This window comes from Anguilla rostrata, chromosome 18, assembly GCF_018555375.3.
Source record: "Anguilla rostrata isolate EN2019 chromosome 18, ASM1855537v3, whole genome shotgun sequence".
Lineage (NCBI taxonomy): Eukaryota > Metazoa > Chordata > Actinopteri > Anguilliformes > Anguillidae > Anguilla > Anguilla rostrata.
The window spans coordinates 21534225-21549117 of NC_057950.1; the positions used below are offsets into that span (position 1 = coordinate 21534225).

The 14893-nt window shown below is 45.6% G+C and overlaps 1 protein-coding gene across 1 annotated transcript; it reads right to left on the reverse strand.

Moving 5' to 3' along the window:
* Positions 1-772: 772 nt before the first annotated feature.
* On the reverse strand, positions 773-14025 carry si:ch211-63b16.4 (uncharacterized). The gene is given in 21 exon segments (XM_064318170.1): positions 773-2465; positions 2742-2921; positions 3280-3536; positions 3674-3721; positions 3889-3984; positions 4311-4355; positions 4357-5178; positions 5759-6298; positions 6858-6935; positions 7229-7637; positions 7747-7826; positions 9177-9287; positions 9997-10020; positions 10116-10153; positions 10653-10739; positions 10850-10988; positions 11185-11258; positions 11709-11859; positions 12241-12324; positions 12815-12876; positions 13872-14025. Coding segments are annotated over 21 exon segments (3612 nt in total). The 3' UTR covers positions 773-2332.
* Positions 14026-14893: the final 868 nt, after the last annotated feature.

The following is a 14893-nucleotide window of genomic DNA, read 5'->3' on the forward strand; positions in this document are numbered from 1 at the left end:
AGCTACTCTTATGCATAATTCAGAAGTGTTTATCCGTTAAGTTTAATTTCTTTTAGCTGTTTAGCGCCTGTAGTTCTTCCATTTGTAAGCCAGTGTTCTAACTCTTTTTGCAGTGTTATTAATGCTTGTTATTAATGCTTTGTACATTAGGGTCGCTAAAATTTGTGGGAAGTCTTCTATCTTTTTACTTTTAGACAAGGAGAAGGAAGAAGAGAGATTTTGGTGTAGGCTTTCCTCAGTTAATTGTTTAACACCTTTAACTGAATGAGGAAGCAAACTTGATTAGCTGATGGCTGGCTATTATTGTGGCAGTTTGATACTAAGGCCCTACAGGAGTACAATGTCTACTCTGGGACCTATTAACCCATTTATAAATAACAAATGACAGTTAAATTAAGATTTGGAATTCAAATCCCATAGAAAGGCGCTTCCTTTGAAACCCTGCCGCCGCAGCCAGCTCTAAAAGCACGAGGGTGAAAACGTGCATTGAGCCTGCACATAATGCACTAGCATTTTTATAAGGAACCTGCAGTGAACCCAACTTTAACGGCCGTACCGCAGCTCTCACTCAACATGGACGAGCACCTGTGAAACCACACGGTGCGCAAGTTGTGAACATTAAGTAGAAATGAAAATATTCATTTCCAAAAAATACTGTGCTCAGGTCTGCATCTGGACAGTGTCAGCGGTGCCACCCACTAGTGACAGAATAAGTAATGTAGTAATTAGTAATGGCTTCTGTACATGTTTATGAAAAGTCGCCAGTTTTATTTCCACAGTGCGTCTTATTCATACATTATTTAACAAATGGTGCATGGAATATTTGGCCCTTATGCACCATTTCTAAAAAAGAATGTGTTCCCATGGAAACAGGCAGCAGCAGCAGCTTGTAAGTGCATTGTCATCCTGGTGACAACAGGCCGAAACAAAGTGGAAGAGTGTGTTTACTGAGCCAGAGTGCAGTCGTACGCCCTAGCCTGCATTTTGCAGCCTCCAAATGAAGAGGGGAAAAAAACAAAAAAACTAATTTGAAGTAAATTTTTAAAATCCTAATGCAAAGTCCATGATGCTTGGAACTCTGTTTAAATTGTAGGATTCAGACCAGGGGGATGGCACACTGGACCCCAAGGTTAAACGGACACACAGTTTGTGTGTGCAGTGTTCGTTAAATATCATTTATTTCTGTTTATTAAAAATTTCTCTCTTTGTTGCCACTGTTTTGTTTTGATTTAAACGGACACAAGTGAGAAGGGGTCTGTGAGCCCAGGGGCTTCCTCTTCCCAACATGGGCAATATATCGATATCGTGATATGAGACTACATATCGACTGGGATTTTGTATATCGTGATATGGCATAAGTGTTGTCTTTTCCTGGTTTTAAAGGCAGCATTACAGTAAAGTGATGTCATTTTCTGAACTTACCTGACTGTTCTAGCTGTTCTATTATTTGCCTTTACCCACTTAGTTATTACATAGGCATTACTGATAATTATTTATCAAAAATCTCATTGTGTAATTTTGTGAAAGTACCAATAGTCATCCCCACAATATCGATATCGAGGTATTTGGTCAAAACTATCATGATATTTAATCCATATCGCCCAGCCATAATGGCCAACAGAGGGCGCTGTCTGCTGGGAGAACAGGCACAGGAGAGCTGTGCAGAGCTACAACTTGCCAAAGAACTGGCAGCTGCCTCCTGCATGAGATCAGCCAGCACAAATTCAGGCTTGACCGTGACTGGCACCAGCTTAATGCAGCACCTTCCACCACTTATGAGGAGCAGAGACAGCAGTTTATCAGCAGCATTTTTCTCACATAAACAAAGTTATGGGTCCTCTTTATAAATTAGTCCATTGATATTGAGGAAAGGCATGGTCAGGTCATGCATGGCAGTTAGTTACAGGTTTATCAGGTTTTGACAGACTTATCCACTTCAAGAAATGCAGTACCCTACAAATACATACACAACTACAGTGTAGTCGGCAATTACTTAACCAGCGAAACAATGCCCCTGTTAACATTTATGTATACCAACAGATTTGGCCAAAATGATGAATTTAGAAGACAAATGTCTCTCAATGGCTAAATATGTGAACCCAAAACTTTTCTGAGAAATAAACAAAAAAAAAATATTTAAAAAATACATTTGAAGACATAAATACTGTCGGTCCTATTTTTTCCATAATCAGTTTTTAACATGTATAAAGCATGTTTAGGGCCTGTCCCTACGTGGTGTAGCCTCTCTCTGATATGACCGTGCTAGCGCGTGTCTGTGAGCGTGGATGCTCTCGCTGCTCGTTGGATAAGAGGAGCGCACGCGCTCGGTCGCTCAGTCCATGTCCTTCAGTCTCATCCCGCACTTCCTCAGGGTCCTCCTGACGTACGGAACGGCGTCCTCCGCAAACCAGCCCCGCCTGTACAGGACCAGCATCACGTCCAGCAGCAGACCGTGCTCTCTCTTTCTGCGGGACACGAACAAGATCAGCATTTACTGCGGATGTTTACTGTGGCCATTTATCCAGGCTGGCTTACAATCCTTCATACACTTGGATGCTTATTGCAGTTATTCAAGGAACTCGCTCACGAGAGTCAATGGCAGTGCCCCAATTAGGACCTGAACTGGCAACCCCATGCATTGCAAGCCCAGTTCACAGTCACCCATCCTGCCCTGATAGCTTTGAATAATAGATGAAAACAAAGTAAAAATTCTTGAGCTTGAGTATTCATGCATAGCTCACAGCTGCTTAAATATGTCTTTCATTTTGGGCAGGCTGTCATCAATGTCTTTCATTGTGGAATACTCGGGTTGCTTTCCAGGAAAACTGGAGCTCGGGAAACCGGTACAGCCAGTGAAGAAGCATCCGCCTTCTAAAAGAAAAAAAAAAACCAAAAACAAATGTAAACACATAATGTTCATTTGATATCAGTACACAAACCTCCATACTTTCAGCTTTCATGCATGCCAAGCATACTTCTTACTCAGGTTACATATTTAAAATATTACCTATTTCTCCAGAAGCAATACTGGTTAAGTAGGGGCACTGCTGAACACTGTTCATTTCAGTACAATGTAGTGAATATCGCACAATTCGCAGTGCCCCCACCTGTGATTCAAACCTGCAACCTCCCAAGCTCTAGAGTTACAAGCTCTATATTTATATGGACCACAGCGAGTGGTACTATGGTCAAATATTTACTCTTCAATGTATAAGACCACAAATATGAGATTAGAATGTTCTTAACTGAACGTTGTAATGCTGATGTAACAATCACTACTGGTAATTGAAAGCGATGGAGTTCGGGACAGAACTGAGCAGCTGTTGTTCTGAGAGCGATGGAGACCTGCCTGTTCCAGCGCCCGTGGCGCACTGCTGGGAGACGTGGTGCGAGACCACCAGCATCTCCGTGTTCGTGGTGACCGTGTGGACGTGAGGGGCCGATGGGTGGGCGTGGGCATCTGGGCGGGGCCTGGATCTCAGCTCCGCCAGGAGAGCCTCCACCTGTTCCCTCAGACTTGCATTCTCAGCCCTGATCTGCGGTGGGTGGGAGGGGAGGGGAGGGGAGGGGGGGGGGGTGTGTATGTGCACCTGACTGTTAAGCTGTTATTGCTATCAACACCCTTTTCAATAGTCATAATAAACAACTTGAAGCGTCACTCAAAATGGCTTACCTTATCGCAAAATATTTTTGTTTCCTCTATTTCAGACAACAATTCCTTCTGTGAAGGAAACATCAAAATCACATTGTTTGAAAAAAGCCAGTCATGTGGTCTGAATGAACTTTACAACTGGAAATTCACCAAATTCACCAAATACAGAATCATACATTCTGCTGCTCGTGGGAGATCTCTGTTTTTAAGACGTGTTTTACCACGCTTGCTTGTACCTTCTGTTTTTGCAAGCCAGTCACAGTGAGAACAACATCCTCTTTAAAGCGGTCATGCTCCGCTTTGGAATCTTGCAGCTCCGACATCAGGTCCTCCTGGAAAATGAAACCGACAGCCAGTAAGACCGGCTACACGCCTGGCTGTCTTCTTACATTCGCTCGTCTAGCAGATGCTTTTATCCAGAGCAAATTGCAACATACTGAAGTGTGCATATAAGGTAAGGCAAAGACAGCTGGACGGCTCATCCTCTAAAGGCACTTTTCTAGGGTGTGGCTGGGCCCGCAGTCTGGTACAGAATCCAGGCCGGGCCAGAGGACCGAGGCCAGCTCTGGCGTTTCCCAGGGACGGTCTCGATTGGGAGGGCTGACGGCGTCTCGGGTGCGGTTCGGCCGCTGGTCCTCCTCTCCGTTTCCCCGCGTACCTTCTGTTCCTGCAGGAGGCGGAGCTGCTGTCTGTCCTTCTCCCTGCCTCGGTCCAGCTGGGTGCTCAGCTCCTCGGCCTCCCGGGCCGCCCCGCCCCTCTCCAGGGCCCGCTCCTTCCCCCAGCGCTCCTCCAGCTGCCCCCGGGGAGCCTCCGCCTCCCTCCGCAAGCTCTCCTGCAGGCCGGGGAGAGACCACAGCCTGACGGAGAGCACCAGCAAGCTTCAGCGCCCAGCTACTGGAACCAGCTGATGACGTGACTTGACGTCTAAGTGTTTCCTCGTTGAATTGCCAAATGACTGATGGCCACCTCCGGGGTAGCATGACCGGGCAGTAGCAGTCGTTATTGCAATGGTGTGCCCCACAGCCTTGAATGGAATCCTGACCGTGACAGTCCCTCAGGGCGATGCATAACTGGCCACCCACGGATATTTCCTGTCTTATCGTCTGAGTCTGCACAAGGGAAGCGTGCTCACCTGCACTCTCCTGAACTGATGCCATGGAGGATATTGTAGCCATAAGCCTACAATTGCGTCTCTGTGTTCCAAATTTGGAGAAAATTAAAAACATGTAAAATAAAAAGTTGTATAAAAACAGCTGACATTCCTTTTGTCCACTGAGGTTTTTACTTGATTTTAGTCCAAACCCTCTAAGAACCACAATGGCATGCTGAGAAGGAGCCCAAGTGCCTAAACGAATGAAGGTGAAGAAACCCACATTCATCTGCGTGACACTCACAATCTGCTCCTTCAGGCGATCCTTTTCCTCTTCTGGGGGAGCCAGCTCAGTTTGGCTGCCTGTGCTCTTCGTCATCCTCCTCTGCCTCTCTGCTGCTCTCCGCCCACACACGGCACTGTCCGAACCCTCACCCTGCACAGGAAGTTAGGCCGTCAACACGCTGGACAATAAATACACTGCCAGTGACCCTATTAGGCAAAAAAGAACATGAAAGAACGTGAAAAAGCAGACTAACACAATCTTAGCTCTCCCAACTCATTTGGGCACAAAGGCCTAAGTTTTGATTGGTGCCAGAGGCTAATGTGGAGCAGATCAATCTCAAGCTTTCAAATGAGGTCTGCATGTTACATGCTTTATACTTCTTTTAAAGAAACCGTAAGTCATTTAAAATCACTCTCAAACATGGCCCATATTCATAAAAAAATGCTCCCGTTGCAATATTTAAATCAAAGCTCATTTCTGGTACTAATAAGCAGAGTTTGTTCTGAAAAACAAATGTGAGTCTTAAATGTCCTTAAATATCTAAGCGTATCATTAACCTAAAGTAGTGACCTCATTACAGCGACATGTGACTTACATTTCCTGTGCACCCTTCGCCATCTTAAGTCTGAATCTGCCCCTACAGTACGCCCTACACACCTTTACAGACCATCATGACCCTATGAACCCCTTCACTGCCACTGTTGCCCCCGGCTACGGGAGGCCGTGTCACCTGGGGTCCGGGGGCCGCCTGTGCTGCCGCTCTGGTTCTCGCGGCGGACGGAACGGCGGGGCAGCCGGCCTCCCTCCCCTCGCCCCCCCTCTGCAGGAGCTCGGCCTCCAGCTGGCCCACGCGCTGGCTCAGGCTGTCCCTCTCTCTCCGGGCCTGGATGATGTACTTGTCGTACTCCTCCCTGATCTTCCTCTCCCGCTTGCAGTTGGGGCACTCCAGCGCCACGGGGGCGGCGGGGGCGGGGGCGGGCGCGGCGGGCACGAGGGGGTGGGGCAGCCGGTCCGCAGAGACGCGAGGGGAGGGCGGAGCCTGAGGCCCCGCCAAGCTGCTGGACCGGGACCAGACGCCCCCCCTCTCCTCAGAGGGCCGCGCCCCCCTCCCAGGCCTCACAGAGCGGGCCCCGCCCTCCCCCGGCCCTGGCCTGTCCAACTGCGGCAGGAAGGCCCGCTGGTCCCCCTCCTCCGCCGGCCTCTGCCAGGGCGCAGAGCTCTGTGCTGGGCCGGGCTGGATGGGGGGCAGGCTGGTCTGGGGCTGGACACCCTGCAGGTCAACAGACCCAGATCCAGAATGAATCGCCCCACCAGAACACACTGTGCATTCATGCCCTTACCTCCATTAAGATTCTGTGGACTTCTGGGATTGACACATTCACAACTAATTCATGTATTTTTTAGGAGTTGCCATACATTTGAAACTGAAAGCAAAAGCAATGTGATACTGTATGCTTACAAGGCATTTCAATATTTATAAACCTAAAAAAATTATATTACCTTGTATGAATTCATATTTTTGTACAGCAAATCAGTCTATTTTTGTAATATTGCATATTTACATATATCATAGTTCATTTCAAACAGAGACAAACAGCTAAGGCTCCTGAGGGACTTAGGGAAATGGGAATATGAGCCACAATAATCCATCACCACATAAAATATACAATACGCCTCTAAAGTTTAAGTGTTAAGTGTTAACTTTGATGAGTATATGCAGTATGAGTATACACAACACAGACACCATGCAGAACACAAACTGAGCTGCTCAATCGTTTCACTCCCACAGGAAAGCGCTGCTTCAGAGTCGAGGGCCGGCATTTCCGTACCCTTGTGTCAGGGGCACACGGCAGCTGCACAGAGTGTCTGCCTGGGCTGGCTCTGGCCTTCTCCTTCACACTCTGCATCTGAGCAGAGCGACATAGAAAGAAAACAGAGAAATTAAAAATATGCACTGATTTCACAAATCATGCCCCACTACTGCTCTTCTTTCAGACATAAGAATGCCCTCTGGGATCACAGCTGAGACTGGGGACTGGGCGTGGCAGTGTCGTACCTGCACAGGTGAGGACCGGCCATGGCAGTGTCATACCTGCACAGGTGAGGACCGGGTGTGGCAGTGTCATACCTGCACAGGTGAGGACCGGGCGTGGCAGTGTCGTATCTGCACAGGTGAGGACCGGGCGTGGCAGTGTCATACCTGCACAGGTGAGGACCGGGCGTGGCAGTGTCGTACCTGCACAGGTGAGGACTGGGCGTGGCAGTGTGATACCTGCACAGGTGAGGACTGGGTGTGGCAGTGTCGTATCTGCACAGGTGAGGACTGGGCGTGGCAGTGTGATACCTGCACAGGTGAGGACTGGGCGTGGCAGTGTCGTACCTGCACAGGTGAGGACTGGGCGTGGCAGTGTCGTACCTGCACAGGTGAGGACTGGGCGTGGCAGTGCCGTACCTGCACAGGTGAGCAGCGGAGCTGGGAGGCGCGCACCGCGCGGCTGGGAATGGCCACGGCTCGGCAGGCAAACTGGAGGCTGCTGAGCGTCTCTGTGACGGACATCAGGTTGGACGACACCGTCACGATCAGACAGGTCTGGCAGTTTCCCCCTAAACTGGATGACATGGGGCCAGTTTTGTTCACAGGACAATACTCCCAGAAAAGACTACAATATAAATGAATGCATTAAAAATGAGAGCATACATATAGCTGGAGGTGCTTACCAGTCCCTCAAAATCCTTGTCAGCTTGGACTCTCGATATGGTACATGCTGACAGGCACTGCTGCTAAGGGCAAAAATCACCTGAAATTACAAATAGGTTCTCTCAAAAATCTGGAATCTTTCCCTAAAATCGTAGATCTGATTCACAAAAAAACAACTGAAGATAGCTATCAGTTAATTAATACTCAGCCCAGATAACCTTGGCCACTATATAAATTAGCATTTAAAATAAGTGCATTGTACCCTGTAATAAAGTGTGGACAGTGAAAATGTTTTTGTGCAACCCAAAATGTCACCGTTTGTTTTATTGAAGTAAGTTTAGCTTCTGTTTGTATCTTCCCTGCTCACTGACAATTCCTTTATATTCATTTTCTCTGGCTGTTTACAGAGCGCAGATGCCATTCATTAAGCTAAACAGTTCAGGGATGCTCCAGCATTGGCACTTCAGTGTCTATGCTCTGTGGCTCCAAATAGCCCTGCTAAATACGGATTCTCTATCCAGCTCACTAAGGAACCGTAATATCTGTCCAATGCGGTGATAGACGAGGTAATGTTAACCATCGCTCCTTCCCCTCTCAGGAAGGTAATTTAGCTCTGTTCATACAATGAACACATTTGTGATCATTCAGAACAGACAGACACTACCCTCTGAAGGCAGAATAGGCCCCTTCTTATCTCTCTGTTGCCATGGCAGTACAGTCCAGTGTTCCGCTCATGGCATTTTCTCAGAGTGGAACCAGACAGGCTTTCCAGATGAGAGACATGCTTAGAAACGGCACCGTAGCGTATCCCAGCTAAACCACGGGTCCTCGGCACGGTGACGTGCCTAAGAATGGATGGTTGAATCCAGACCGTGTCATTGTTGATTGTAGCCAGTAGGCTGCCTGCATGATACTGTAGCTGCACACATTTCAGAGTCTCCACCCCTCCAAACTGATGGAGGGTGCTGCAGAAATCAGGCTATATCAGGGGTATAGCCCACCGGTGACCTGTCCAAAGAGTCTGAGCCCAGTTCAGATGAAAGTTTCAGTGCACACAAGAAACCCATGCTTACGCCCAAGTGATTTTCTGTCATGTTCCAGAGATGAAAGGATGGACATAGCAATGCCAGAAAACAATGAGAAAAGTTCACTATGGTCTCGTCCAACACATGGTTTAAATAAACCAGGAATTGCTTGCCAGCCAAACTTTTAAACTTTCAAGCAACGTTACCTTTAATAGATCTGACATAAAATAAATAAATGAAACTGAATAAATAGCTGTAGCACAGCCTACTGTGACATGTTATATAATAGTATTGAGTAGTATTGAGTATAACAGCACACTCCAGTATTTATTTTATCTCACAGAAGAAAGGCAAAAAGACATAGGGGGCAATAGATATACACCAGGGTTACCGGGAAAGGGTATAGAAAATTCAAATTCACTTGCATTTCCAAATATTGTGAGGGACCGCTTGAGTATCTTGGCTTCTTGGCGGTTTTCCTGAGTTGTGTGGAAAGATCTTTTCCCCTCTACGAGGGCACTACTGCAAGGGAGTGCCTACACAATGATCAAAAAGCACAGATGCGACACGTCATTCTATTTAATGACAAAGGTCAGGAGACTGCCTCAGAATTTTTCAGGTCCTGAGAAATAATCACTCTCTGGTGGATTACCCCTCCCCTCTATAAAACAGTTAATTGTTTACCCACTATAGGCTGCAATGCATTAAAAATGTACCATGCAAGCATAAGGAAGTGCGTCCAATTATTATGAAGCCAAAATCAAACTTTCGCATTGCATGGACAGCAAAATTTATATTCTATGTCATGGCTCTACATCACACATGTATTTATATACAAATATAACAAATGTAATCATCTAAATATTAATAACAATAGACCAACATTTCTTTTTATAAAAGTTTAAATGTATTATTTAGGAACTCATTCTTGAACCCCCAGGGAGCCCCTGGATCCCGGTCTGGGGGCTCCTGGTGTACAGTATGTCCAGATCCTGAAATCATCAGACAGCACGCCAAAGGTAAGGCACACCTGCACTTTCAATGAAGCACTCCGGGAAATTTGTGTGAGCTGTCTGAAACTTGTAGCATGATTACTCACACATAACCAATGGCCATTACAAATCTAATGAATGATTCACTCTGTAGTGTTTGTAATAGAGAAGCGGTGTCAGACATGAGATTACATCAGCCTCGTTGAACATAAACAGTTAGCTAAGCTTATTCCAAGATAATCACTAGACTTACTTTTCCTGAGCTAGCCAGATCCACCTGTGAAAACAAAGCATTAAAATGTATAAAAAATATAAAATGTATAAAAATCCCTTTCAGATTGTACTTTCAATAATAAAAAATTCTCCCCTTACCAGGGTAAGCTTGCTGACCGTCCCTTGCCCCTCCATCACTAAAAAAACATACACCGAAGGGTGAGTTTGATTTAAGAGATGAATGGACAGACAGTACACTCATTTTCCTTACATAATGCAGCCATGTCACCTTGTGTATTCGCCATGTTAACTAAACTTAAACTGAAAGCTGGGCCCTGGGGCTCTTAGTATGCAGATAAATCAGCAGCCACTAGTAGATATACTGGCATAATTGTCTGAAGCCAGTAGCACGGGCGGTATTGTGTTTAAAAAAGCATGACAACGTGGCTTTGGAAGCAAAGTGAACCGGTGTGATCAAAGCACCGTGCGTGTTGGGTTCCTGAACTGGTCCCCCTAAAGATACGAGACTTGAGGAACAAACAGACCTACCGTCTTTCAGCTTGTGCCTTTAAGCCTTAACCATTCCATAATGGCATGTTTGTCTCTGACAGAGAATCGCAGTGCATTTGGATGCATGCGCGCACACAGATACAAGGAGCCAGGGCAACTCGGACGAGCGCAATCACGGGCCTTTACCGTCGCTTCCTTCCGGGAGGTTAGCGCTGATGGCGATGATGTTGAAAATAGTGTGGCCCTTGCTAGCAGACTCACCCTTTGACCCCCCTTTATACGAAAGGGAGAAACAAGCGCATATGAGACACGGAAACACATGCGTGAGAGGCACAATGATTTGTGAGGTTTTTTCAGGCCTGGGGGGTCAGCCTGCTGCACACCTGAGTGTCTGTTAGCTGCACCACGCCTGTAGAGCTGCAGCAGGTCCTGAGCAGAGCCCACCTCCACCTCCTTCAGCCCCTCCACAAACACCATCTCCTCTCCCTCATGGATCCTGCTCACCTCAGCTGGTGGGCTTTCCTGCAGGAAAAGAAATCCATGTACCAGGGACAGAAAACTACCCTGGATACAAACTGATCATTTAGAGAGAATTACAGAGCTCTGGGTGCCTTACAGTGCTTGCACAGCGCTGCTGTTTCTTTCAAAGTGAAAAAATGATACTTGGGAAAAATATATGAATGCATTTGAGTTTATTGTGGCAAAAGCAAGAGCTTACCAAAAGATCATAAATCTTCTCATTTGCCACGTGAATGAAGGAGACTCTGATCTTGCAGTCCAGCGACTCCATTGCTGGTTGGGAAAATTAAAGGTCAAATCTTGTTTATGAAAAATGCTGCATTCACTGACATTGTAATGATGCTTTAAAAAGCACTCACAACTTCCTCTTTCAGATTTAAAAAAGCACTTGACACCAAATCCTGAGTCTTTCCCAACATTTAAAGTTAGCCCTTCACACACATTGCTTTTGGCAATTGAAGAACACAGCTGACCACCCACAATATAAAGACTGAGCATTAACACTTCATAGACACAAATATAGAGCTTATCACTTTCATCATTGAAGGAAACCTCATCTATGTGATGCCAGACCAGGCCAGGCCCAGATCCACTGTGTTATTTCTGGTCTTGTTCCAAATGTCTCTGCTGTCTAGTCAAGAGAAAGATCACAACCTCACAGCGTGACGCCATTTTGGCTCTAGCAGAAACCCAATTGCATGCAATGAGAATGGAAAGACCTACTGTTGAAAATGTCCTCTGCGGCTCTGCTGATAATGCCCCTCTGTTTGCCAGCGAGGCTGCCACCCAGCAGAGTGTAGGACTTGCCGCTCCCAGGGGACCCGTAGGTGATGACGCAGCCATTGTAGCCCTGCAGGAGAGCCTCCACCAGAGGCTGAGACAAGAAACATCAACAAACCTTTCGGCCTCAACCTGACACGGCACAGGTTCCACACACGCAGGCCTGCATCATCAACGGTCATCGATATGGCCAATATCCATCAGTGTATGCAAGAATACAGCATTTATTATACTTCAAAGCACATCACATTTTATTTATGTGTGGCATTATATCAAGTGCTCTCTTATGTCTGTGTGACATAAGATCTCTAGGGTGAATTCACCATTTAAAATCAGACTCAATTCTTGATGAGTTATAACTGCAGATCATATGCCCCACGCATGTTTTATGGATTAAATAAGAAAGAAAATGGATGCCCCACAGTAAGGAGGTGTAGTACTACTGGAATAAAAGAGGAGTGCAGCCTGTTGCTACCTTGGCCGTGGATTCGTAGACGTCCTTCTGGGTGGCGTTTTCGCCCCACACCGCATCAAAATCCAAGGAGTGCGGCTGGTGGCCCTTCAGGTAAAATCAAATCAGTTTTATTTGTGCAGTGCTTTTTACAGAGACTTTTTACATATTCTTTACAGAGTAACAGAAGAAAAACCGGGCAAAAACCAGGCCTGAACCCCCAAAAAGCAAGCAAGGTAAAAACTCCCCAGAGCAGAGGAAACACTGTTCAGAGGAAAATGACACATATTCAGTCTTGCAGTGTAAATTCAGGACATGGTTTCCTTATGCAGCCACAAAGCATTATGCATAACCTTTATGTCCACCCACATGATGCAACTTGAATATGTTTTCGTATTTGTTAATATACCTAATCCTGAGTCATATATTAAGGTAGGGATTATCACATCGATCAATTCCAGCACCTTCCAATTATGAATGCTTTCATTTTTACTTTCATGACATGTCAGTCATTCTGAGGGAGGGTGTGTCCCTGGATAACCCAACCAATTAGCGCACCTGATCACGTAAGTGCCACCGACAAGCGTCACGCACTCACCCGGCCTGTGTCAACAACAATCCGATTCGGCTCCTCAACCTTTATGGAGCTTCTGGTCTCGTCTGCTTGAGAGAGGAGAGAAAATGGCCTGACATTTTATCAAAGAAAGAGGAAATAAGAGTCCCACCAAAAACAGAACAATGTGACAGACATTCGGCCCTGCGCTGGGATCTGAAGAAGACCTAGCGTGGGTTTAAATGTCGATTGTGCTTTTTGTGGTGAGTAATAAGGCTCTGGGTTACGGAAGCAACGTTAGAAGTATCAGAATCTCCTCCACTTCTCTGCAGTGGTTTTCTGTCCTTCACCTGCATAAGCTCATGAACATGCCTGTATTATCTTTTTTGCTAATGTTTTATAGATATCCCAAAACACTGCACATCCTGAATTGTAGTTACGCATATATATAGCCCTCTGGCATAAAATGGGAATACTGTATCATCAGGACAATAAAGGACTGGCTCAAGTTTCTCTAACTTTCTGAACTGGTAGAGAGATACTGAGGAGGTCCCATAATTTGCTCCTGAAACTCTGAGACAGGATTTCAGGGTGAGGAACAGCCTCTACTCACAGCTGAGGGGCGGACCATGCCCAGAAAGACTGGCACCCCCAGATATCTCACTTTACTAAGACATAATGTAAATACCACACCGTGTTGTAATTCGGCAGTTATGTAAATGCAGAGAATAGCTCTACACTTCAGACAGCCCTCCAATGGCAAGGCTATTTTGTTCCTCTTTTAATCAATCCTGTGCTAACCAGGATATCCTACATGTGCACGGTCTTTCCGCAGCACTTTGTTGAGCTACTGAACACAGAGTAGACAGTGCAGTGTAATACAATGGGTAAGGAACTGGCCTTCTAACCTAAAGGTTGCAGGTTTGACTCCCAGGGATCACTGCCATGTTGACAACAGTATATTCATCCAGCCATTCACTTCAGTATACATCCAGCTGTGCAAATGTATACTACGCAAAACGTTGGTAAGAAAACGTTGTGTAAGTAGCTCTGGGTATGGGTGTCTGCTAACTGGCAGGACTGTAATTTAATGTAGACTGACGTGCCACCTGCTTGGGGGTCCCTCTGCTCTTGGGGGCGCAGTCGTATGACAACCCGAAAGCTCTTGCTGAGGGTTCTCTTCTCTTTCCAGCTACTCTCTTTCTGCTCATCTCCCTCTGCACCTCTGCTGTGAGCAAAAGAGGAACAATATTCATTTTCGTAAAAAATAAACCATTTTAAAATGTTCCTTTATTCATTATTATGAGCCATGTGTTAGAATATTACAAGTTGCAGAACAGGAGGGGTTATATAGGGCGTACATACAATTGTTTTATGAACCATTAAGTGGACAATGCATTTACTGGAAGTCAGAAAGTGTAGCCTACATGTTCAGGAAGTAGCCTAATCATAGACTAATTCTATAAATTTAGAACTGATCAGGACTAACAACCCCACTGGTTAACCGCTTATATGAGCATGCTAAAAAAAAAAAAAACTACGCTACAGTACATTTTCATCTTCAACCATGCCGAGGTATCACGTGATTGAGAAAAGCCGGGCTTAAAATCCACACTGAAAGTGTAACCACCTTTGTCTGACACATCAATTAAAACCAGCACCTGTTGATTTTACAGGCTACACTATGAAATAATTTTAGAAATGCTATATACCAATCGGAGAAAAAATAGAATCCATTGCTGGTATAAGAAAACACTGGCCAATTCTGAATAATATTAGAAATTGATACACACCGTTGCAAATGATGATGGTGAATATCCATGCCCATAGATGTATCCTGAAATAACTGTTACGGAAGACTCAGCCTAGCATATTTGTGGAAACTACTGAACGCCTTTTTCACAATTATTATTAAACATTCATTTAAATTAACATACATACGTCGTCAGAGGAGGGAATTTGTTTCCTTTGGTTAAGAAAATAAATAAAACGCAATTTACCTCGCTGTTAACACGACTTTTTTAAGATTCATAATTAAGAATAATAAATAAAACCATCAACAGTGCGATAATAACAAATTTTGGCACATACATTATCCGCCAAACGATCTGAGTTTGCAGCGAG